We start from the raw sequence: 21,240 nt of genomic DNA on the forward strand, positions 1-21,240 counted from the left end.
ATCATGCTAATCAGAGTGGCAGATAGCCCACAGTGCGCTAGCCTGTCCCTTTCGTTCTTAGGGGCTCCCGAGTGGAGCAGCGGTCTAAGGCACTGCATCTCAGTGCTAGAGGCGTCACTACACACCCTGGTTCGATTCCAGGCTGTATCACAACCAGGCGTGGTTGGGAGTCCCTTAGAATGGCGCACAATTGGCCCAGCGTCGCCGGGGTAGGCCGTCATTTAAATAAGAATTTCTTCTTAACTGACTTGCCTAGTTAAATAAAGGTTAAATAAAATAACTAAACAATAACCAAGCCATCAATGGCTGGCCCAGTACAGGCCACAATCCTATTGGTCTTCCCCCCTGAGACAGTACATCCCGGCAGTGTGGAACCTGGCCAAAATCAACATCTGGATCATCCCTGCCACCATAGAGCCCCCGGGGGATTGGGAGCTATCATAATGATTGACAGCTCTTCTGATCTCACCAGTGCTATCAGCAGTAGTATGCAGGACAACAGAGGGAAGGCATACAGTAGGTCTCTCGGTCATGGACTGCGCACAAAAGTGTCTGTCCCTAATGGAATGTTGTCCTGAGCTCTGAAAGAGTACCAAAGCCTAGAAGGACAGCATCCTGGAGTCGCCTCTTCACTGTTGACGTTAAGACTGGTGTTTTGCGGCACTATTTAATGAAGCTGCCAGTTGAGGACTTGAGGCATCTGTTTCTCAAACTAGACACTCTAATGTACTTGTCCTCTTGCTCAGTTGTGCACCAGGGCCTCCCACTCCTCTTTCTATTCTGGTTAGAGCCAGTTTGCGCTGTTCTGTGAATGGAGTAGTACACAGCGTTGTTCGAGATCTTCAGTTTCTTGGCAATTTCTCGCATGGAATAGCCTTCATTTCTCAGAACAAGTATAGACTGATGAGTTTCAGAAGAAAGTCCTTTGTTTCTGCCAATTTTGAGCCTGTAATCGAACCCACAAATGCTGACGCTCCAGATACTCAACTAGTCTAAAGGAGGCCGGTTATATTGCTTCTTTAATTAGAACAACAGTTTTCAGCTGTGCTAAAATAATTGCAAAAGGGTTTTCTAATGATCAATTAGCTTTCCATTAAAATCAGCCATTTCCAGCTACAATAGTCATTTCCAACATTAACAATGTTTACACTGTATTTCTGATCAATTTGATGTTATTTTAATGGACAAAAAATGTGCTTTTCTTTCAAAAACAAGGACATTTCTAAGTGACCCCAAACTTTTGAACTGTAGTGAATGTAAATATGTTTGCAGTTGCACTTTGAACACAATTATTAAGTTGTTTATATTCTAATGTCCTGCCCACTTGCTAGTGATGCGTTCTACATAATCAACGTAACAACTGATGACAATTAAGAATGATTGAACAGTCATTTGCAGAAAAATAAATATATAAAAATGCTGGTTCCCCTAAATGTTGTCTGGTGCTCCTTAGTTTTTGAATTGAGGAGCACTAGTGCTACCAATAGAAATAGTTAATGTAGAGCCCTGTTTGGAGGGTATGAGGGTATATGAGGTTAGTGTAGATAGTATACTGTGTCATTTAGAGGGTATGAGGGTATATGAGGTTAGTGTAGATAGTATACTGTGTCATTTAGAGGGTATGAGGGTAGATGAGGTTTGTGTAGATAGTATACTGTGTCATTTAGAGGGTATGAGGGTATATGAGGTTAGTGTAGATAGTATACTGTGTCATTTAGAGTGTATGAGGGTAGATGAGGTTTGTGTAGATAGTATACTGTGTCATTTAGAGGGTATGAGGGTATATGAGGTTAGTGTAGATAGTATACTGTGTCATTTAGAGTGTATGAGGGTAGATGAGGTTTGTGTAGATAGTATACTGTGTCATTTAGAGGGTATGAGGGTAGATGAGGTTAGTGTAGATAGTATACTGTGTCATTTAGGGGGTATGAGGGTATATGAGGTTCGTCTAGATAGTATACTGTGTCATTTAGAGGTTATGAGGGTATGTGAGGTTAGTGTGGATAGTATGCAGTATGTTGTCTCATGTGGGGGTTATGTGAGGTAGAATGGACATTATGTTTTCGCAGGTGGTGGATAGCATCATGGACTCTGCAGCATCATGGATGCTGTGTGGTCTCAACTCTGACTCAGTGTTCCCTGCTGCCTCCCAGGAAATGGTGACCTCTTTTAAACTCTCTCTCAGGCCAGGCATCTGAGCTACAGTATTTCCTGTGAGGGCTTTTGCCCAAAGCTGAGCAGTGCACCACCATGTTGAAGTCACACAAAGCTTCTGAACCCACTTTTAGAGAAAGGTCACAAAATCTCAAAGCTTAAGTCAGAGAGAAAAAACAACAAGAGCTACTGCAGAGAGAGACATTCCAATTCCCTGAACCAGATTTCAACAAAATTGAGTTTGTTGGCTGGCTTTCTTCTTGAGTTTAAAGCTTCACTTACAGTACTTCAATGCCTTCCCTGTTTCTGCTCAGATGCCTAGAGAACACCCATCTCTTAAACAAACAAAAACGGCCTTTCATCTTGGGCAAACAATGAACTGAACACAGCACATTAATCTCTTTCATAATGCAGAAAGACCACTGTTCAAATGGCCCCTGCATTATCCTGAAAGCTAGTGCCCCAAAATAGATGAAATGCATTGGAGACAGGCGGTCAGAGACAAGTGAGCAGAGGACTGTGCCATTTTAAGTCATAGGGTCAGGGTCAAATTAGATGTGACAGACTGTGAGTCTCCTTAGGAGATGTTTAGAATTCATAAAGTAAATAATATTTTGTTGAGCTGCTACCGGGCGTCTGACAGAGCTTGGCCCCATGTGCCATGTTGCTGTTTTTCTGTTGAGGCAGAGGCACAAAGGCTTTGCTGACTCCTACATTATTTTCCCCAGGCTACGCCTCCCTACTGTTTTGTATTCTATTAAAGTTTCTGCTATTTCTCCTGCAAACAGCTGAGACTAGTGCAGTCAGCTAGAGACAGAGAGAGAGAGAGAGAGAGAGAGAGAGAGAAAGTTTGAGAGAGAGTGATAGTGAAAGAATGTGAGCGAGAGATAGTGAAAGATTGGGAGAGAGAGATAGCAAAAGATTATAAGAGAGAGACAGCGAAAGATTATAAGAGAGAGATAGTGAAAGATTATAAGAGAGATAGATAGTGAAAGATTGAGAGAGAGATCGTAAAAGATTGGTAGAGAGAGAGAGATCGTAAAGGATTGGGAGAGAGAGAGAGAGAGATTGTGAAAGATTGGGGGAGAGAGATAGATAGTGAAAGATTGAGAGAGAGATCGTAAAAGATTGGTAGAGAGAGAGAGATAGTGAAAGATTGGGGAGAGAGAGAGAGAGAGATAGTGAAAGATTGGGGGAGAGAGATAGTGAAAGATTGGGGGAGAGAGATAGTGAAAGATTGGGGGAGAGAGATAGTGAAAGATTGGAGGAGAGAGAGAGAGATAGTGAAAGATTGGAGGAGAGAGAGAGAGATAGTGAAAGATTGGGGGAGAGAGAGAGAGATAGTGAAAGATTGGGGGAGAGAGAGAGATAGTGAAAGATTGGGGAGAGAGAGAGATAGTGAAAGATTGGGAGAGAGAGATAGTGAAAGATTGGGAGAGAGAGATAGTGAAAGATTGTGGGAGAGAGAGATAGTGAAAGATTGTGGGAGAGAGAGAGATAGTGAAAGATTGTGGGAGAGAGAGAGATAGTGAAAGATTGTGGGAGAGAGAGAGATAGTGAAAGATTGTGGGAGAGAGAGAGATAGTGAAAGATTGTGGGAGAGAGAGAGATAGTGAAAGATTGGGGGAGAGAGAGAGAGTGAAAGATTGGGGGAGAGAGAGAGATAGTGAAAGATTGGGGGAGAGAGAGAGATAGTGAAAGATTGGGGGAGAGAGAGAGATAGTGAAAGATTGGGGGAGAGAGAGATGGTGAAAGATTGGGGGAGAGAGATAGTGAAAGAATGTGAGAGAGAGAGATAGTGAAAGATTGGGAGAGAGAGAGAGATAGTGAAAGAATGTGTGTGAGAGAGAGAAACACATCCCGGCCATTATAAGGCTCTGGATCCTGGGCTCCTCTCTTACTATTGTTAGAATGGATGAGTGTACATTTCTCCCCTAATGTCAGGTTTTCACATACTATTGTAGCAGAGAGGGCACTGGAGGATACAAATGCAAGGGAATTATTCTGTTTGGGATACAAAAGCTTTATAACAATAGGGTTTAAATGCTAATACCTTGTAAATATTAACATACCTAGGATAATACTGAAATAAGTCACATTACATGTCGATGTTAGAGGTATGCACATTGTTACGACCTGGCTCATAGTTCCTAACAACAAAGGCAGACCACGCCTGACTTAAATCTAAAAACGAATACATTTCTTATACTAAATAATAATAAATACAAAAATGTAACATAAGCTGTGGACGTCTGTAGGATCAGTAGTGTATGCAGTGTGTGGATGAGTGGAGAGGTTGTTGTATGGTGAAACAGACCAAAAAACTATAGTCAGGGAAGAGGAAGAGAGAGAGTAGAGTGTTGGCTGATGTGGCCATCCTTTATAGCCTGCAGGCCAAGCCTACATTTTAAGGTTTGTGACTGTGCTGGTTTTCCTTTTTCTCTGCACCTGCCTGCATCATGGGTACCGATTTCTGTATTTTTCCCCAGCAGCAGTAGGGGTGGTCGCTACACCAACAAGGCAGGCAGCAGAGAAAGGAGAAATGTCCAATGCTGAAATACTTATTTCTGCAGTCAGAGCCAGTACTGTAGAGTAGAGCTGTCCAAGGTTCTGAAATATTATCAGCTTAGAACAGAGAGCAGTGGAAAGCAGGAGAAAGATCTGAGAATGGAACTGAAGCACTCAAGGCTGCTGCATTGGGAGAAGTGTTAGGAGCTGTTTCAGCTCAGTGCTGAAATACTAGCTGCTCAAAGAAAGATGAGTACACACCAGTCTGAAATCCTGAGGTTTGTGATGGTGGGATGTAGGATCCAATGCAGATCACAGACCAAACCAGACTGATGTGTTGAGTAACATACTCTAATGTGCTCCCTGGATAATAATGGGAATGTAGACTAGGTGTGCACATTATGGAGGACTCTAACATATCAGGCGGAAAACAAGCTGTTGTTATAGCAATACTTTGGACTCATGTGATTTCATATTTGACACTGAATTATATTCAAATATACATTTTTACTGTTGGTTCTCTAATTCAATGTCCTTTGTCACTCTGAAAACCGCATGATAACTGTTCCTCATTTGTCTTTGTGCTTTATGATTGAGAACATTTTACATTTTTTTAACAATTTCATGATTATGATCTTGTCTCATGTCTGCGACTCCCCAACTGGCTCGGGAGAGGCGAAGGTCGAGTCATGCATCCTCCAAAACATGACCCGCCAAACCTCGCTTCTTAACACCCGCTCGCTTAACCCAGAAGACAGCTGCACCAATGTTTCGGAGGAAACACCGTTCAACTGATGACCGAAATCAGCCTGCAGGTGCCCGGCCCGCCACAAGGAGTTTCTAGAGTGTGATGAGAGTAAAGCCCCCCCAGCCAAACCAAACCCACCCCTAACCCGGACGATGCTGGGCGAATTATGGGCCGCCCTATGGGACTCCCGGCCACGGCCTGTTGTAACACAGCCTGGGATCAAACCCCAGAATGCAGTGACGCCACAAAACTGTGATGCAGTGCCTTAGACCGCTGCACCAGTCGGGAGGCACATTTGACATTTTAGTCATTTAGCAGACGCTCTTATCCAGAGCGACTTACAGTTAGTGAGTAACTCCAAAATGCATCAAGAGTGCAAATTACTCAGCCTAAAAGTACAGAAATCAATGTGTCATTCTTATCAATACCAGAACAACTCATTCCTTAGTTAAAAAAGCTCCCCTTCTCCCTCCTCTAACCTGCATGCTCCTGATACTGTATTTACTTGGAGGAAATGTCAATAGCAAGATTAAAAATGAAGCCATAACACATTCTATATTCATAATTAAGGCATTTAAATTCTGAAAATGCAACCGCAGGGGTTGGTTGGAACTGGTTCAGGGAAGCGGTTCAGGGGACAGGGCCGCGTTTCCCAGAGCCCTCGTAGCGTTATCATCATTAGAACCTTCTCACCATGCATCTTTAGTAGCCGAGGTGTTTCTTAGAGACTTCGTTAGTAAGGTAGCTCTTAAAAACCTTTGAATCTATATGAGTGATCCAGACCACTAGTATAGCAGCTAAAGTGCAACGTTAGACACTTTGTTGCCCTTTTCATAGAAGATCTCTGCTAAATGTTTAGGCTATCTGTCTGACTGTGTCTGCTGATGACTTCATAAAAAAGTTGACTACAAATACAATATTGCCAATGTTTTTGCAATTGTTACAAACAAGTTGAAGGATAAAATGATGCTTCAAATGAAAACTTAGATGACTACATTAGAAGATACATAGGCTACATGGGCTTACAGTTGAAGTTGGAAGTTTACATAAACTTAGGTTGGAGTCATTAAAACTCGTTTTTCAACCACTCCACAAATTTATTGTTAACAAACTATAGTTTTGGCAAGTCAGTTAGGACACCTACTTTGTGCATGACACAAGTCATTTTTCCAACAATTGTTTACAGACAGATTATTTCACTTATAATTCACTGTATCACAATTCCAGTGGGTCAGAAGTTTACGTACACTAATTTGACTGTGCCTTTAAACAGCTTGGAAAATTCCAGAAAATTATGTCATGGCTTTAGAAACTTATGATAGGCTAATTGACATAATTTGAGTCAATTCGAGGTGTACCTGTGGATGTATTTCAAGGCCTACCTTCAACCTCAGTGCCTCTTTGCTTGACATCATGGGAAAATCTAAAGAAATCAGCAAAGACCTCAGAAAAAAAATTGTAGACCTCCACAAGTCTGGTTCATTCTTGGGAGCAATTTCCAAATGCTTGAGGGTACCACGTTCATCTGTACAAACAATAGTACGCAAGCGTAAACACCATGGGACCACGCAGCCGTCATATCGGTCAGGGAGGAGACGTGTTCTGTCTCCTAGAGATGAACGTACTTTGGTGCGAAAAGTGCAAGTCAATCCCAGAACAAGGACCTTGTGAAGATGCTGGAGGAAACGGGTACAAACGTATCTATAGCCACAGTAAAACGAGTCCTATATCGATATAACCTAAAAGGCCGCTCAGCAAGGAAGAAGCCACTGCTCCAAAACTGCCATAAAAAAGCCAGACTACGGTTTGCAACTGCACACGGGGACAAAGATCGTACTTTTTGGAGAAATGTCCTCTGGTCTGATGAAACAAAAATAGAACCGTTTGGCCATAATGACCATTGTTATGTTTGGAGGAAAAAGGGGGAGGCTTGCAAGCTGAAGAACACCATCCCAACCATGAAGCATGGGGGTGGCAGCATCATGTTGTGGGGGTGCTTTGCTGCAGGAGGGACTGGTGCTTTTCTCAAAAAAGATGGCATCATGAGGGAGGAAAATTATGTGAATATATTGAAGCAACATCAAGACATCAGTCAGGATGTTAAAGCTTGGTCGCAAATGGGTCTTCCAAATTGTCAATGACCCCAAGCATACTTCCAAAGTTGTGGCAAAATGGCTAAAGGACAACAAAGTCAAGGTATTGGAGTTGCCATCACAAAGCCCTGACCTTAATCCTATAGAACATTTGTGGGCAGAACTGAAAAAGCCTACAAACCTGACTCAGTTACACCAGCTCTGTCAGGAGGAATGGGACAAAATTCACTCAACTTATTGTGGGAAGTTTGTGGAAGGCTACCCGAAACATTGACCCAAGTTAAACAATTTGAAGGCAATGCTACCAAATACTAAATGAGTGTATGTAAACTTCTGACCCACTGGGAATGTGATGAAAGAAATAAAAGCTGAAATAAATCATTCTATCTACTATTATTCTGACATTTCACATTCTTAAAATAAAGTGTTGATCCTAACTGACCTAAGACAGAGAATTTTTACTAGGATTAAATGTCAGGAATTGTCTAAAACTGAGTTTAAATGTATTTGGCTAAGGTGTATGTAAACTTCCGACTTCAATTGTATATCATTAATCATATTGAAATCAGGCTACTATGTGTAATTTCTGGCTCAATGTGTTTCATGATGTGTGACAACATGTGCACAATGATGTGCCCAATCTGTGATTCAGTGCATTATTATTGAGTAAACATAAAATGCCGCCTCAATAGCTTATATACAGCCATAGGTGATAATATCTCGCTAGGAGCTGATCCATTGTCAGTATTGTTGAATAATAATATTATAAGGTAAGATATGGATGGAGAAAGCTGATCTGAGAGCAGCGCTGCTTTTCTTAAGATCCCATTAGTATCAACACATGGTCTAATGACACGGTACCTCTATACGTGCTTGTTTGGAAAACACTCTTCAAAATTTTGCCTTTTATATAACGATGCATCTGGTAAGAATCATCATAAAGTTACAGCGCATTCGGAAAGTATTCAGACGCCTTGACTTTTTTTACATTTTGTTACGTTAAATCCTTATTCTAAAATGTATACAATACATTTCTTTCCTCATCAATCAACACACAATACCCCATAATGACAATGAAATACCTTATTTACGTCAGACCCTTTGCTATGAGACTCTATATTGAGCTCAGGTGCATCCTGTTTCCATAGATCATCCTTTGATTGGAGTCCACCTGTGGTCAATTCAATTGATTGGACATTATTTGGAAAGGCACACACCTGTTTATATCAGGTTCCGCAGTTGACAGTGCATGTCAGAGCAAAAACCAGCATTGAAGGTCCCCAAGAACACAGTGGCCTCCATCATTTTTAAATGGAAGAAGTTTGGAACCACCAAGACTCTTCCTAGAGCTGGGCAATCGGGGGAGAAGGGCCTTGGTCAGGGAGGTGACCACAAACACGCTGGTCACTCTGACAGACCTCCAGAGTCCCTCTGTGGAGATGGGAAACCTTCCAAAAGTACAACCATCTCTGCAGTACTCCACCAATCAGGCCTTTATGGTAGAGTGGCCAGATGGAAGCCACTAGTCAGTAAGAGGCACATGACAGCCTGCTTGGAGTTTGCCAAAGGCACCTAAAGGACTCTCAGACCATGAGAAACAAGATTCTCTGGTCTGATGAAACCCAGATTGAATTATTTGGCCTGAATGCCAAGAGTCATGTCTGGAGGAAACCTGGCACCATCCCTAAGGTTAAGCATGGTAGTGGCAGCATCATGCTGTGGGGATGTTTTTCAGCTGCAGGGACTGGGAGACTAGTCAGGACTGGGGGAAAGTAGAGAGAGATCCTTGATGAAAACTTGCTCCAGAGAGCTCAGGATCTCAGACTGGGGCGACGGTTCACCTTCCAACAGGACAACGATCCTAAGCACACAGCCAAGACAATGCAGGAGTGGCTTCGGGACAAATCTGATTGTCCTTGAGTGGCCCAGGCAGAGCCCGGACTTGAACCCGATCGAACATCTCTGGAGAGACCTGAAAATAGCTGTGCAGCGATGCTCCCCATCCATCCTAGATCTGCAGAGAAGAATGGGAGAAACTCCCCAAGTACTGTACATGTGTGCCAAGCTTGTAGTGTCATACCCAAGAAGACTCGAGGTTGTAATCGCTGACAAAGGTGCTTCAACAAAGGACTGCGGAAAGGGTCTGAATACTTATGTAAATACGATAAAGTTTTTTTTGTAATAAATTTGCACAAATTTATAAAAACCTGTTTTGCTTTGTCATTATGGGGTATTGTGTGTAGATTGATGAGGGGAAACAACAATTAAATTAATTTTAGAATAAGGCTGTATCGTAACAAATTGTGGAAAAATTCAAGGGTTCTGAACATTTTCAGAGTACATCGCAACTGGGAAAGGAGGCCCAAAACCATAACTGGAAAACCAGAAAAGAAGGGAATTTGAGGAACAGCAACAGAACCAAGAACTAAAGTGATCTCTACTGTTCCGGAACATAATTGTTATTTTAAAAGCATGGGAACCAGTTAGTACATTTGTTTTACATTTCTGACATTTTTCTAGTCCCACAGAAAAACGGCAACAAAGCACCTATGGAAAGTCCTCACTCTGTCATGCAGAAACTTCTTCCAGTGTCTGTCTGTCAGCTGAAAATCTTTGCCAGTGTTTGTAGGTGTTTAGGATACCTGTAACGGTCGTCGTACGTAGTGGACCAAGGCGCAGCGGGTTGAGTGCTCATAATGACTTTTATTGAACACAAACAAAACAAGAAAACGATCGAACGAACAGGATTACAGGCTAAAACACACAGCTATGCAACCACAACTTCCCACAAAGGAACAGGTGAAACAGGGCTACATAAGTATGACTCTCAATCAGCAACAACGATGTACAGCTGTTCCTGATTGAGAGCCATACCAGGCCAACACAAAGAAATACAACATAGAAAACCATAGAAATACAAAACAAGAACATTACCCAAAAACCCCGGAACACATAAATCAAACACCCCTCTTACATAAATACATATCCCATAAACCCCGAACCACATAAAACAAATACCCCCTGCCACGTCCTGACCAAACTACAATAACCAATAACCCCTTATACTGGTCAGGACGTGACAGTACCCCCCCCATCCCCCCCAAAAGGTGCAGACCCCGGATGCACCTCACACAAAAATAAACACAAAATAAACCCCCAAAACTAAGAGGAGGGAAGGGAGGGTGGCTCCCGTGCTACACCCCCCCCCCTCCCCAATCCTCCTACTGTGGTGGTGGCTCAGGCTCTGGCCTTAGTCCACCACCTAACCTGTCCACCCTCGCAGAATACCTCTGGCTGAGGCACGTCGCTGTAGACCTCGGGCAGAAGGATGATTCTGGGAGCTCCGGACTGTAGGGCGACTCTGGGAGCTCCGGACTGTAGGCCGTCTCACTCGGTTCCGGACTGTGGGCCGTCTCACTCGGTTCCGGACTGTGGGCCATCTCTAGATGAGGTACTGTCGCCAGAAGCTCTGGACGGGGTACTGTCGTCGGAAGCTCTGGACGGGGTACTGTCGTCGGAAGCTCTGGTCGGAAGCTCTGGACGGGGTACTGTCGTCGGAAGCTCTGGACGGGGACTGCGCACTGAAAGCCTGATGCGTGGGGCTGGTAGTGGAGGTACCAGACTAGGGACACGCACCACAGGGCTAGTGCGAGGAGCAGGAACAGGACGAGTTGGACTGGGCTGACGCACCGGAGGCCTGGTGCGTGGTGCTGGCTTTGGATGTGCCAGACTGGAAACACGCACCTCAGGGCTAGTGCGAGGAGCGGGAACAGGATACACTGGGCCGTGAAGGCGCACTGGCGGTCTTGAGCGCAGTACTGGCACCACCCTTATTGGCTGGATGCCCGCTTCCCCCTGGCAAATGCGGGGCGCTGGCACCGCGCACACCGGCCTGTGAATGCTCGGCCTCGACGCTGTGCGCATCACCCTATAGCACGGGGCCTGACCAGTAACAAGCTGCCTCCGATAAGCACAGGGAGTTGGCTTGGGGCTTAACCCTGGCACAGCCAAACTACCCGTGTGCCCCCGGCACAAAAATGTATTGGGGCTGCCTCTCATGCATCCTACGTTGGGCCCGCTCTTCGCTCCACTTTCGCCGTTCCTCCCTCGCTGTCTCCACCTGTTTCCATGGCAGGGTCTTGTCCCCTGCCATTAGCTCCTCCCATGTCCAAAATATCCTCTACTCCCTTCTCTCCCTGGCCCAGGATCCTTCCTCTTCCTGGGCCTGCTGCTTGGTCCGTTGGTGGTGGAAAGTTCTGTAACGGTCGTCGTACGTAGTGGACCAAGGCGCAGCGGGTTGAGTGCTCATAATGACTTTTATTGAACACAAACAAAACAAGAAACCGATCGAACGAACATGATTGCAGGCTAAAACACACAGCTATGCAACCACAACTTCCCACAAAGCGACAGGTGAAACAGGGCTACCTAAGTATGAGTCTCAATCAGCAACAACGATGTACAGCTGTTCCTGATTGAGAGCCATACCAGGCCAACACAAAGAAATACACAACATAGAAAACCATAGAAATACAAAACAAGAACATTACCCAAAAACCCAGGAACACATAAATCAAACACCCCTCTTACATAAATACATATCCCATAAACCCCGAACCACATAAAACAAATACCCCCTGCCACGTCCTGACCAAACTACAATAAGCAATAACCCCTTATACTGGTCAGGACGTGACAATACCTGCCCTCCGAAGAATAGCCTACTGTACTAACATTACACACCAGGCCTTAACTAGCATGATTCAGAAGATAGGGAGAGAGATTTTTGTTAATTGGAGAATAATGGATTTATTAACTACAAAAAGATAAGAAGTGTTTTTAAGTCTGTTGTTGCTCTGCACACACAAGCTTGTTGGCTAGCTCTGGTCTAGCGTAAAGCCAACCGTGGCAAGTTCAAAGATATTCAAAGTTCCTGTATTGAAGCTGCTCCTCTGCAGGTATAATTATGTGGGCCTAATTCAAATAATGCATGTCGTAACAAGATGACCAGCGCATCATGCCAAGCCTCCTACCACCCTCTCTTGCTCTCTGCCTACCCATGTTTGTATTTGTCTTCGTATTTATTATGGATCCCCATTAGTTCCTGCCAAGGCAGCAGCTACCACTCTTCCACATTAAGGCACTTACAGTACATTACACATAAAATAAAACATAAAACAGTACATCACATAACATTATTACAACACTACATATCATGGGGACATGCATTATCATGCTGAAACATGAGGTGATGGCTGCGTATGAATGGCACGAAAATGGGCCTCAGGATCTTGTCACAGTATCTCTGCACATTCAAATTGCCTATACCATAACCCCACTGTCACCATGGGGCACTCTGTTCACAACGTTGACATCAACAAACCGCTCGCCCACACAACGCCATACACGCTGTCTGCCATCTGCCCGGTACAGTTGAAACCGGGATTCATCCGTGAATGTTTTATTTATTTTATTTAACCTTTATTTAACTAGGCAAGTCAGTTAAGAACAAATTCTTATTTTCAATGACGGCCTACCCCGGCCAAACCCTAACCCGGACGACGCTAGGTCAATTTTCAGCCGCCCTATGGGACTTCCAATCACTGCCGGTTGTGATACAGCATTGAATCGAACCAGGGTCTGTAGTGACACCTCTAACACTGAGATGCAGTGCCTTAGATCGCTGCACCACTCGTGAAGACTTCTCCAGCGTGCCTGTGACCATCAAAGGTGAGAATTTTCCAACTGTCGATTACGACGCCAAACTGCAGTCAGGTCAAGACCCTGGTGAGGAAAACGAGCATGCAGATATGCTTCCCTGAGACGGTTTCTGACAGTTTGTGCAGAAATTCTTTGGTTGTGCAAACCCACAGTGTCATCGGCTGGATGTGGAGGTCCTGGGCTGGCATGGATTAGTATTACATACATAGTATGCGGTTGTGCGGCCGGTTGGACGTACTGCCAAATTCTCTTATGATAGAGAAAATAACATTTAATTTTCTGGCAACAGCTCTGATGGACATTCCTGCAGTCAGCATGCCAATTGCAAGCTGCCTCAAAACATGAGACATCTGCACATTTTAGAGTTGTCACACCCTGATCTGTTTCACCTGTCCTTGTGCTTGTCTCCACCCCCCTCCAGGTGTCACCCATCTTCCCCATTATCCCCTGGGTATTTATACCTGTGTTTTGTCTGTCTGTGCCAGTTCGTCTTGTTTTGTCAAGTCAACCAGCGTGTTACTCTGTGCTCCTGCTTTTTCCCTCTTCTCTGTGTTTTGCTAGTCCTCCTGGTTTTTGACCCTTGCCTGCCTTGACTCTGAACCTGCCTGCCCTGACCTCAAGCCTGCCTGCCACTCTGTACCTCCTGGACTCTGACCTTGTTATGATCTTTTTCCTGTCCACGACCATTCTCTTGCCTGCCCTTTGGATACTAATAAATATCAGAGACTCGAACCATCTGCCTCCCGTGTCTGCATCTGGTCTCGTTCTGTGCCCTTATAAGAGTGGCCTTTTATTGTCCCCAGCACAAGGTGCACCTGTGTAATGATCATGCTGTTTGATCAGCTTCATGATATGCCACACCTGTCAGGTGGATGGATTATCTTGGCAAAGGAGAAATGCTCACTATCGGATGTAAACAAATTTGTGCATAACATTTGAGAGAAATAAGCTTTTCGTGTGTATGGAACATTTCTGGGATCTTTTATTTCAGCTCATGAAACATGGGAACAACACTTTACATATTTCGGTTCCAACCCCTATGCAACAGTATGTTGTGGCACAATATCGTAGCCTACTATCATACTATTCCATGTGGTCAGCAGCACAGCACAATCACAATATTTTCCTCCCATTCCACTACATGCTTGAATGTGCCTGGAGACATGGTGACCATTTGGGGCCTCTGGCGGAGTGGGCAGGCTTGGTTATATTCAGGGGGAGAACAGGGGCACTCAGGGAGAACAGATGCCCCAGCTGTAGAGTCACCATCTGCTGTGAATGCACAATGCTCTATGAGTCAGCGCTTTTCACCAATGAGGTCATCCCACAGTCCATGCACACAGAGAGAGCCTTACAAAAACACAAACAACAAGACCAGGCTCACCTTTTACAAATGAAAAGCCCACCCACCCATACAGTACAATACACCACCTCGTTTTTACCTTCATCTCATATTCTGACTGAGAACTCTGACTGAGCGTGCCATTTTTAAAACACGCTGTACAGTACCTCCATAAAGTTTCAGTTGATCTAAAGCTTTGCAGTCAATAGACCTGTATCATCTATCTCTAGAGTAAATATAGTTGGGCATTCAAAAAGGATTTGTTTGCCGTCACAGAATCGTCCAAGGACACAGAGCTCCAAATTGGACCGACCCAATGTTCTCCATGTTTCGTGTCTGGTTGGGCCCCCCTAAGAGAGGGACCACACAGACAGGCGGAAGGCAGAGCCAGTGATGGGGAAGAAGAGATAAACAGCGTTTAGCCACAGCAGGCTGCCTGTGCTCATTGATTTGTACAGCGGGGCCCGGTCCGGGCTGGAAGTGAAGATGGAGTAGAGAGATCAATGAGATGGAGAGGACAGGAGAGGCTGGTTTGTGCCGCTCTCTCTTTCTCTTTCTGTTTCTCTCACTCTGTCTGTCTCTCTCTCTCTCACTCACCCACACTGTGTTAATGAGCCTGTGCCTGACTGCTGAACGCAGCCATTTAGCACTGTGCAATTAATCAGACTTTTCCCTGCAGAGAGGAAGCCAGTAAGACTTCCAGCAGGGGAGCACCGTGATTTTACTCCATACATGCAATTTCCACCTCAAACCCTACCTTCCCCTACTGTCAAGGGGACCAGAGAAAAGCTGTAATTTTGCCTGTACTATTGTAGTCTTTGGTTAAGATGATTTCATAAGATTATTCCAAAGCAAGCAACAAAAAGTTTACTACAAAGACCTATATCCTACAAGAAAGGGGTCAGTCAGTAAATATTACAGTATTTACACAGTATGTTAGTCACATAAAATGACTAATAAAAAGTAGACCCTCTCACAGCAGTGTGTGTCTGTTTGTGGATATTATATGAAAAGGGTTTTTGATTTCTCATATAAAAAATGTATCCGCTTTAGGGCATATTCAACAATATATTATTCAAAACACAAACACTAACAGGTTCTAGCACTGAGTCAAAGGCACAAATCAATTCCATTCAAACACACTACTTTATTGCTAATTTTTCTTAAAGGACTTGAGGTGCAGGGTATACAAACTAAACCCCATTTCTGTAAACAAGAACTAGTGGTGAAGGACTCAAAACACTCTTCAAGGTCTCAATAGCAAAATCAATGGAATTTAGATTCAACAGAACAATGGATACGGAAGTTTCTAGGCATTTCCAGCATGATGGTGAGGTGGAATCAATGTGATACAGAGGTTAAAAGAGGAGAATATGAATGCCGGTGTGAGAGACACTCACTAAGAGGCCAAATCCCATTTGAAATGGAATGCTGCATGGACATGGAAGGCAGGGTCAGAACCTCTGGCCGTTTATTTTCCTCCACACTCAGTCTCACAATCCCAGTGAAAATGTAGGCGGGAGATTGCTATTTTATTGTACCTTGCCATAGTAACAAATCTTCCTATTACAACCCAGTGTCTCAGAGCCTAAGCAGAGCTTACAGCCATGATGGGGTTAACCTCACTGGGATCCAGGAGAGTGGATTTGCATCCTTTACTATTTCCATTTTCATGCCTTTTGTTGTTATTTCAAGCTTGAGAGGGGAAGGGACTAGACTCACTAGAGTTATGTATATTTTTCTTCCTTTGATTTCTTGGTTCCTTTTGTTTGAGTGTCTCTGTTCAGGTGTGTTTGATGGCTTTTTCATCAGTGATGGAGAAATCATCCCACTGGAATTTTGAGAGCCTCCCCAATTTCAAAAAGCTTCCTCTTGTTTTTGTAACAGGAAGTCCATATCAATGTTACCCAATAGTAAAGTGCCATTTAAAATGTCATTTTTAAAAGGTGTAATTTAGATGAGTGGTGATCACTGTAGAGCCTAAACACTATGTTCTGATCCATGTGGGGAACAGAACAGAGAAGCGTTGGTAAGAACAGGAGGAGCAGGAGGGCTCTCTAGCCTTTCTTGCCTCAGAGCAAACACAAGCTGTGTGTAAGGCATACACAGCACAGCATGTGGGGTAAGAATCCAAACGACAGTGGCTCAAGTGCCAATGTTGCTGTCAGCCAAAGGCCCATTGGACCGAAAATCCATTCCCTATGACACAAACACTGCAGTGAGTTGATGGGGCTCTCCACTCCTGTCATCCGTTGGGCGGGTTGGAGTTATGTTTTTTTCTTTACTGCTTTCTTGTCATGCTGTGGAAATGGGGAGTGTGTTACAGATGGTAGCGATCTAGCCCAGACACAGCAGGTGGAAGGGCCTCCATAAGTCAAGTAGAGCTGTAAAGGTGCGAATCAGGAGACACATGGAGGAAGGTTGATTGTGCCCGAGAGAGACAATAAACCCCGTAATCACCTTTCCTCCAACATAGCAGCCAACCAATTATCAGCTGGTACGGCCTGCAGCAGACACACAGACACTAAGAAACACCATCCATGTTCATGTTTCTGACAGGCGGACTCCAATTTCAAAGCAATTGGCACTTTCTTAATATGGTTTAGGAAGGGATAGGACATCTGGAACACCATAAAGAAAGGATGTTAGCTATTACCATCTCAGTTAGGCTTGTGTGCTGTGGTGGTGAAGACGGGAGATTTCTTTTTAAACTACCGTTTTGAAATAAACCTACTCAATTATTTGAGAAAATATGTTGGAAGTGAGCAATCTTTTTTTCTAGTTGAAAGTTGAACAAAATGGTTTGATGAGAACCATTGACAATCCTGTCAACGTGGGTGATGGATAAAGCACCCACCATACTGGAGTTAATGCAAGCCAGCAAGGAAACCTCTTGAACGCACTGTAAAAGCTGGCTCAATGTAGGCTTTAAAAGCACTTTGAATGCACTCTATATAAAACCAGTAAACGATCCCAATACAATTAATAGCCCTCCCCATCGCTATAAATCTAAAGTGGTACAGAATATGGTCTATTCTGAGAAAATACTTTATGTTTTGATAAAGCTCAACGGTATTGGTGTTAGGAACCTCCCATGGGCCACAGAGGATAAAGACTACAACTAAGATCTCCTATAGCCAGAGGAAGAAGTGGAAAATGGTTTACACTTTAGTTTTACACTATAGTGAATGGTAAATAGTGGTTAGAGCATTGGGCCAGTAACCGAAAGTTTGCTGGATTGAATCCCCGAGCTGACAAGGTAAAAATCTGTTGTTCTACCCCTGAACAAGGCAGTTAACCCACTGTTCCCCGGGTGCTAAAGACGTGGATGTCGATTAAGACAGCCCCCCGCACCTCTCTGATTGAGGGGTTGGGTTAAATGCGGAAGACACATTTCAGTTGAAGGCATTCAGGTGTACAACTGACTAGGTATCCCCCTTTCCCCTAAATGATACACAAGAGAGAAATGCTGTGTAATTGTTAGCCTCAGCATTTTCTCCTACCACCAGTATCTAATTACAGCAACAACATGGTACTGTAAACAGAATACCTGTTCCTGTACAGTATGTCTCTCTCTACAGCCAGCTTTACAGTACAGTAGCCTGGTCCAGGACCAGGAATTTCCCACCCTGACAGATTGGAGTGTCATTAGTGTTCTGTCTTAAGGCTGAACTCTCCAGATGTCGACCTTTACAGAGCAGGATGGAGACCTCTGCTAGCTCCCTCCATCAGCCCATGGCTGCTGCTGGGGTACAGTGGAGAGGGAAAGGGGGGGGGGGCATGAAGGACGTGTAAAAGTCACATTGTGTTGTGGCTCCTTTATGTAATCCAATTACAGTCTAAATGATATTCAGAGGATTAGAGGCTGGTAGCGTATTGACTCTGAGGGAGCTCCTCAGTCACACTACATCACAGCAACAGTCACACAGATAGGAACATCACCTGCCTTGGACTCATTTACTGAAGCAGCCAGGGGCCTGTTTAATGTGGAAGCCAAGGAAAAGCCTCCAGACACTAAAGCACTTTAGGCATCATTACAGGCCCAGATTTAAAGCTTTTAGATCACTCTTAAAATGAAGACTGGGGATCAGAGGATTTCCACACTGAGGGGAAATAATTATATACTTCATGGCTTAATGTGAGGTGACATGGGTGGAGGAGAGAGGAGCTATGGCTTTACAAGCCAGAGAGCCTCTATGTACAGTATAGTACAGTATCTCATGTGTGTTGCCAATGCAATGAAGTCTGTCAGACTGTTAGCCAGGCTGTTTCTTACCCCTCTCAGTGTCGTAGAGGTAGACAAACTTCTCCCACTTGTAGTGGGCCAGCAGGCTGAGGACAGCTCCCCGTAGAGGAGGCCTCATCTGGATGACAAACTGCACATCGGCATCGGCGGGGAAGCTGGGTGTGATGAAGGAGGTGTGCAGAGCCCCACAGAACGAGGTCAGCGTGTTCATGGACTTCTGGTCGTAGAAGCCGAAGATGGCGTACACTCCTCTGGAGAACTGGGAGCAGACTGGACAAACAGACAGACAAACAGACAGAACAGTCAGTTCTGGGTCGGAACATAGTCAGCCTAGAAATACAAACAGTCTGTTTGAGTAAGTTCAGGTGAGGGCCAGAACTCAGAACACAGTCAACCAAACAGGTTGGTTAGGATTAGGACACAGTCAATCAAGCCTCCAGGCAGATCACAAGCAGTCAAATAAGGTCATCTCTTCCCACATTCAGACATCCAGGTGAGGGCCAGAACACAGTCAACTACACACACAGTCCAATAAGGCCATATCTCTCCCTGCAGTCATAGAACATAACACATAACCTGACATTTATTTATTCATTTATTGACTGAGAACACATTCTCATTTACAGCAACGACCTGGGGAATAGTTACAGGGGAGAGGAGTGGGGATGAATGAGCCAATTAGAAGCTGGGGATGATTAGGTGGCCATGACGCTATGTGGGTCAGAATATTGTAGGATGTAGAGGTGATGATGAAGTAATAGAGAATTCAAGGGAGTTCATTTGTAGAAAATGAACTATTACTTGTAAGGTTGTGAAGGGAATTTTAACAGGCATTAATCTTTATAAATAGGGAAATAAATGGTGACTATTTGAATAAATGACAGCCGTGTGGGATGTGCGTTCCCATGGTAGTCCTCTCTGCCTGTCTGTGCCCTTCACTTCTCCTTGGACTCAATGTATCTGCTTGGTTAATCAACTAGAACTAATGGGGGAAATCAGTGCACTGGCCACTGCTCTTAATGGATAAATACCTCCTACCACCATGCAGGACGCAGGCAGGCGATGTTTCAGCATAGGGCTGTGCTCGCTGGTCGCTGCAGTATAAATTGATTTATAAGAAGCTGCTACATAGGGCCATCTGTGGGGCTGATGAAAATTAGCTCTGGCTATAAACACTATGTACAATTCACCGGGTACTTGGTCTAACAAGGTGTAAATATTAGATTTTTACACAACAAATAGGTGAACAAACCTCTCTTGTGAATGTACAAAAGTTTTTAAACAAGCTCCTATGTCCCTCCTTATCTCGGTCTCCTATAAATGCTTGTTTTAAGTGGAATGGACGTTTGTGAACCCTGAATAACAACTCTACTGATAACAACTCCACTGTCCCACACCATCTGGCTGATTCCTCAAGCTATTTGCCCTCTGTGGACTGTGCTCCTCCTCTCCTCTCTTCACCTGACTGACTTCTTTATTAGAAAATGAAAATGTTGCTGAAAATGTTTTTCACAGGGTGGTCTGCTCTTGTTTTCAGCATGCAAAATTAGAAAAGGAAAGAAATAACCATTGAAAAGGAATGCAGTACTAGAGCTTATAGAATAAATAGGGGCCTAACCTTCAAATAAATCTCTTGGAAACCTTGAAACACCACAGCATTGTTGCTGCATAAAACTAGAAACACTGACCTTTGGAGTGGATTGGTAAAAAGAGAACAGTCTGGAGACGCACCTGACTCATTTCGCGCTTCTGCTGCATGTTACACAACACTGGTTTAAAGGCATCTCAGCATCATTCCTCCATCAAGCCAACCATTCACTACACATTTCTCTACCCATCTATCATGCTTCAATTCAACCACTTATCCATCCATCTATGAATCATCCTTCCCTCCATCCATCCGTTCATGGCCTTCTCCTTTGGTCTGTGCACACATCAGATGAATGTGTGTTTGTTCTGGGGCCAGGGGCAACACCAGCATAATGACTCTACTACAGCAGGTGTCTGTCTGTGTGAAGGTAAAGCATTCCATCTGCTTGGAATAACTAGTGACAGATGAGGCTGAAACCACTGCACGTGGCAGGAATCGACATGAGGCTGTTGTGGCATTGTTTCTTAGTCTAATCATATTATTTTTTCTGCAGAATTGAAGCACCTTTTTTAATTGAATGGGTTCTCCTCCCTCTCCCTTTGAAGAGGCTTAAGAGATAGGCATATGAGAAAATGTCAGAGTAGATTCCCATGCACTGCTACTCCGCATATACAGTACCACAGCCTTTCTCAAAGCCAGCCCATGGCCTAAACAATAACAACCACACACTCCTTAGCTTGCAAACCTGACATACCACAGACCTGATATATCGACTAATAGACACATGCAACTGAGACACATTTATTTTTAAAGACAACCAATTCCAAGTCTATGGAT

At 44.1% G+C, this 21,240-nt stretch overlaps 1 protein-coding gene across 1 annotated transcript in view; it reads right to left on the bottom strand.

Moving 5' to 3' along the window:
- Window positions 1-21,240, bottom strand: part of LOC106603380 (glutamate receptor 3) — a 111,572-nt gene that overhangs the window by 52,210 nt on the left and 38,122 nt on the right. Inside the window, exon 3 of the mRNA XM_082974583.1 lies at window positions 18,843-19,082. Coding sequence (XP_082830709.1) covers window positions 18,843-19,082 — 240 coding nt within the window. The remainder of the gene's footprint in view (window positions 1-18,842; window positions 19,083-21,240) is intronic.

Source organism: Salmo salar, chromosome 04 (genome assembly GCF_965601325.2).
Source record: "Salmo salar chromosome 04, fSalSal1, whole genome shotgun sequence".
Classification (NCBI taxonomy): Eukaryota; Metazoa; Chordata; class Actinopteri; order Salmoniformes; family Salmonidae; genus Salmo; species Salmo salar.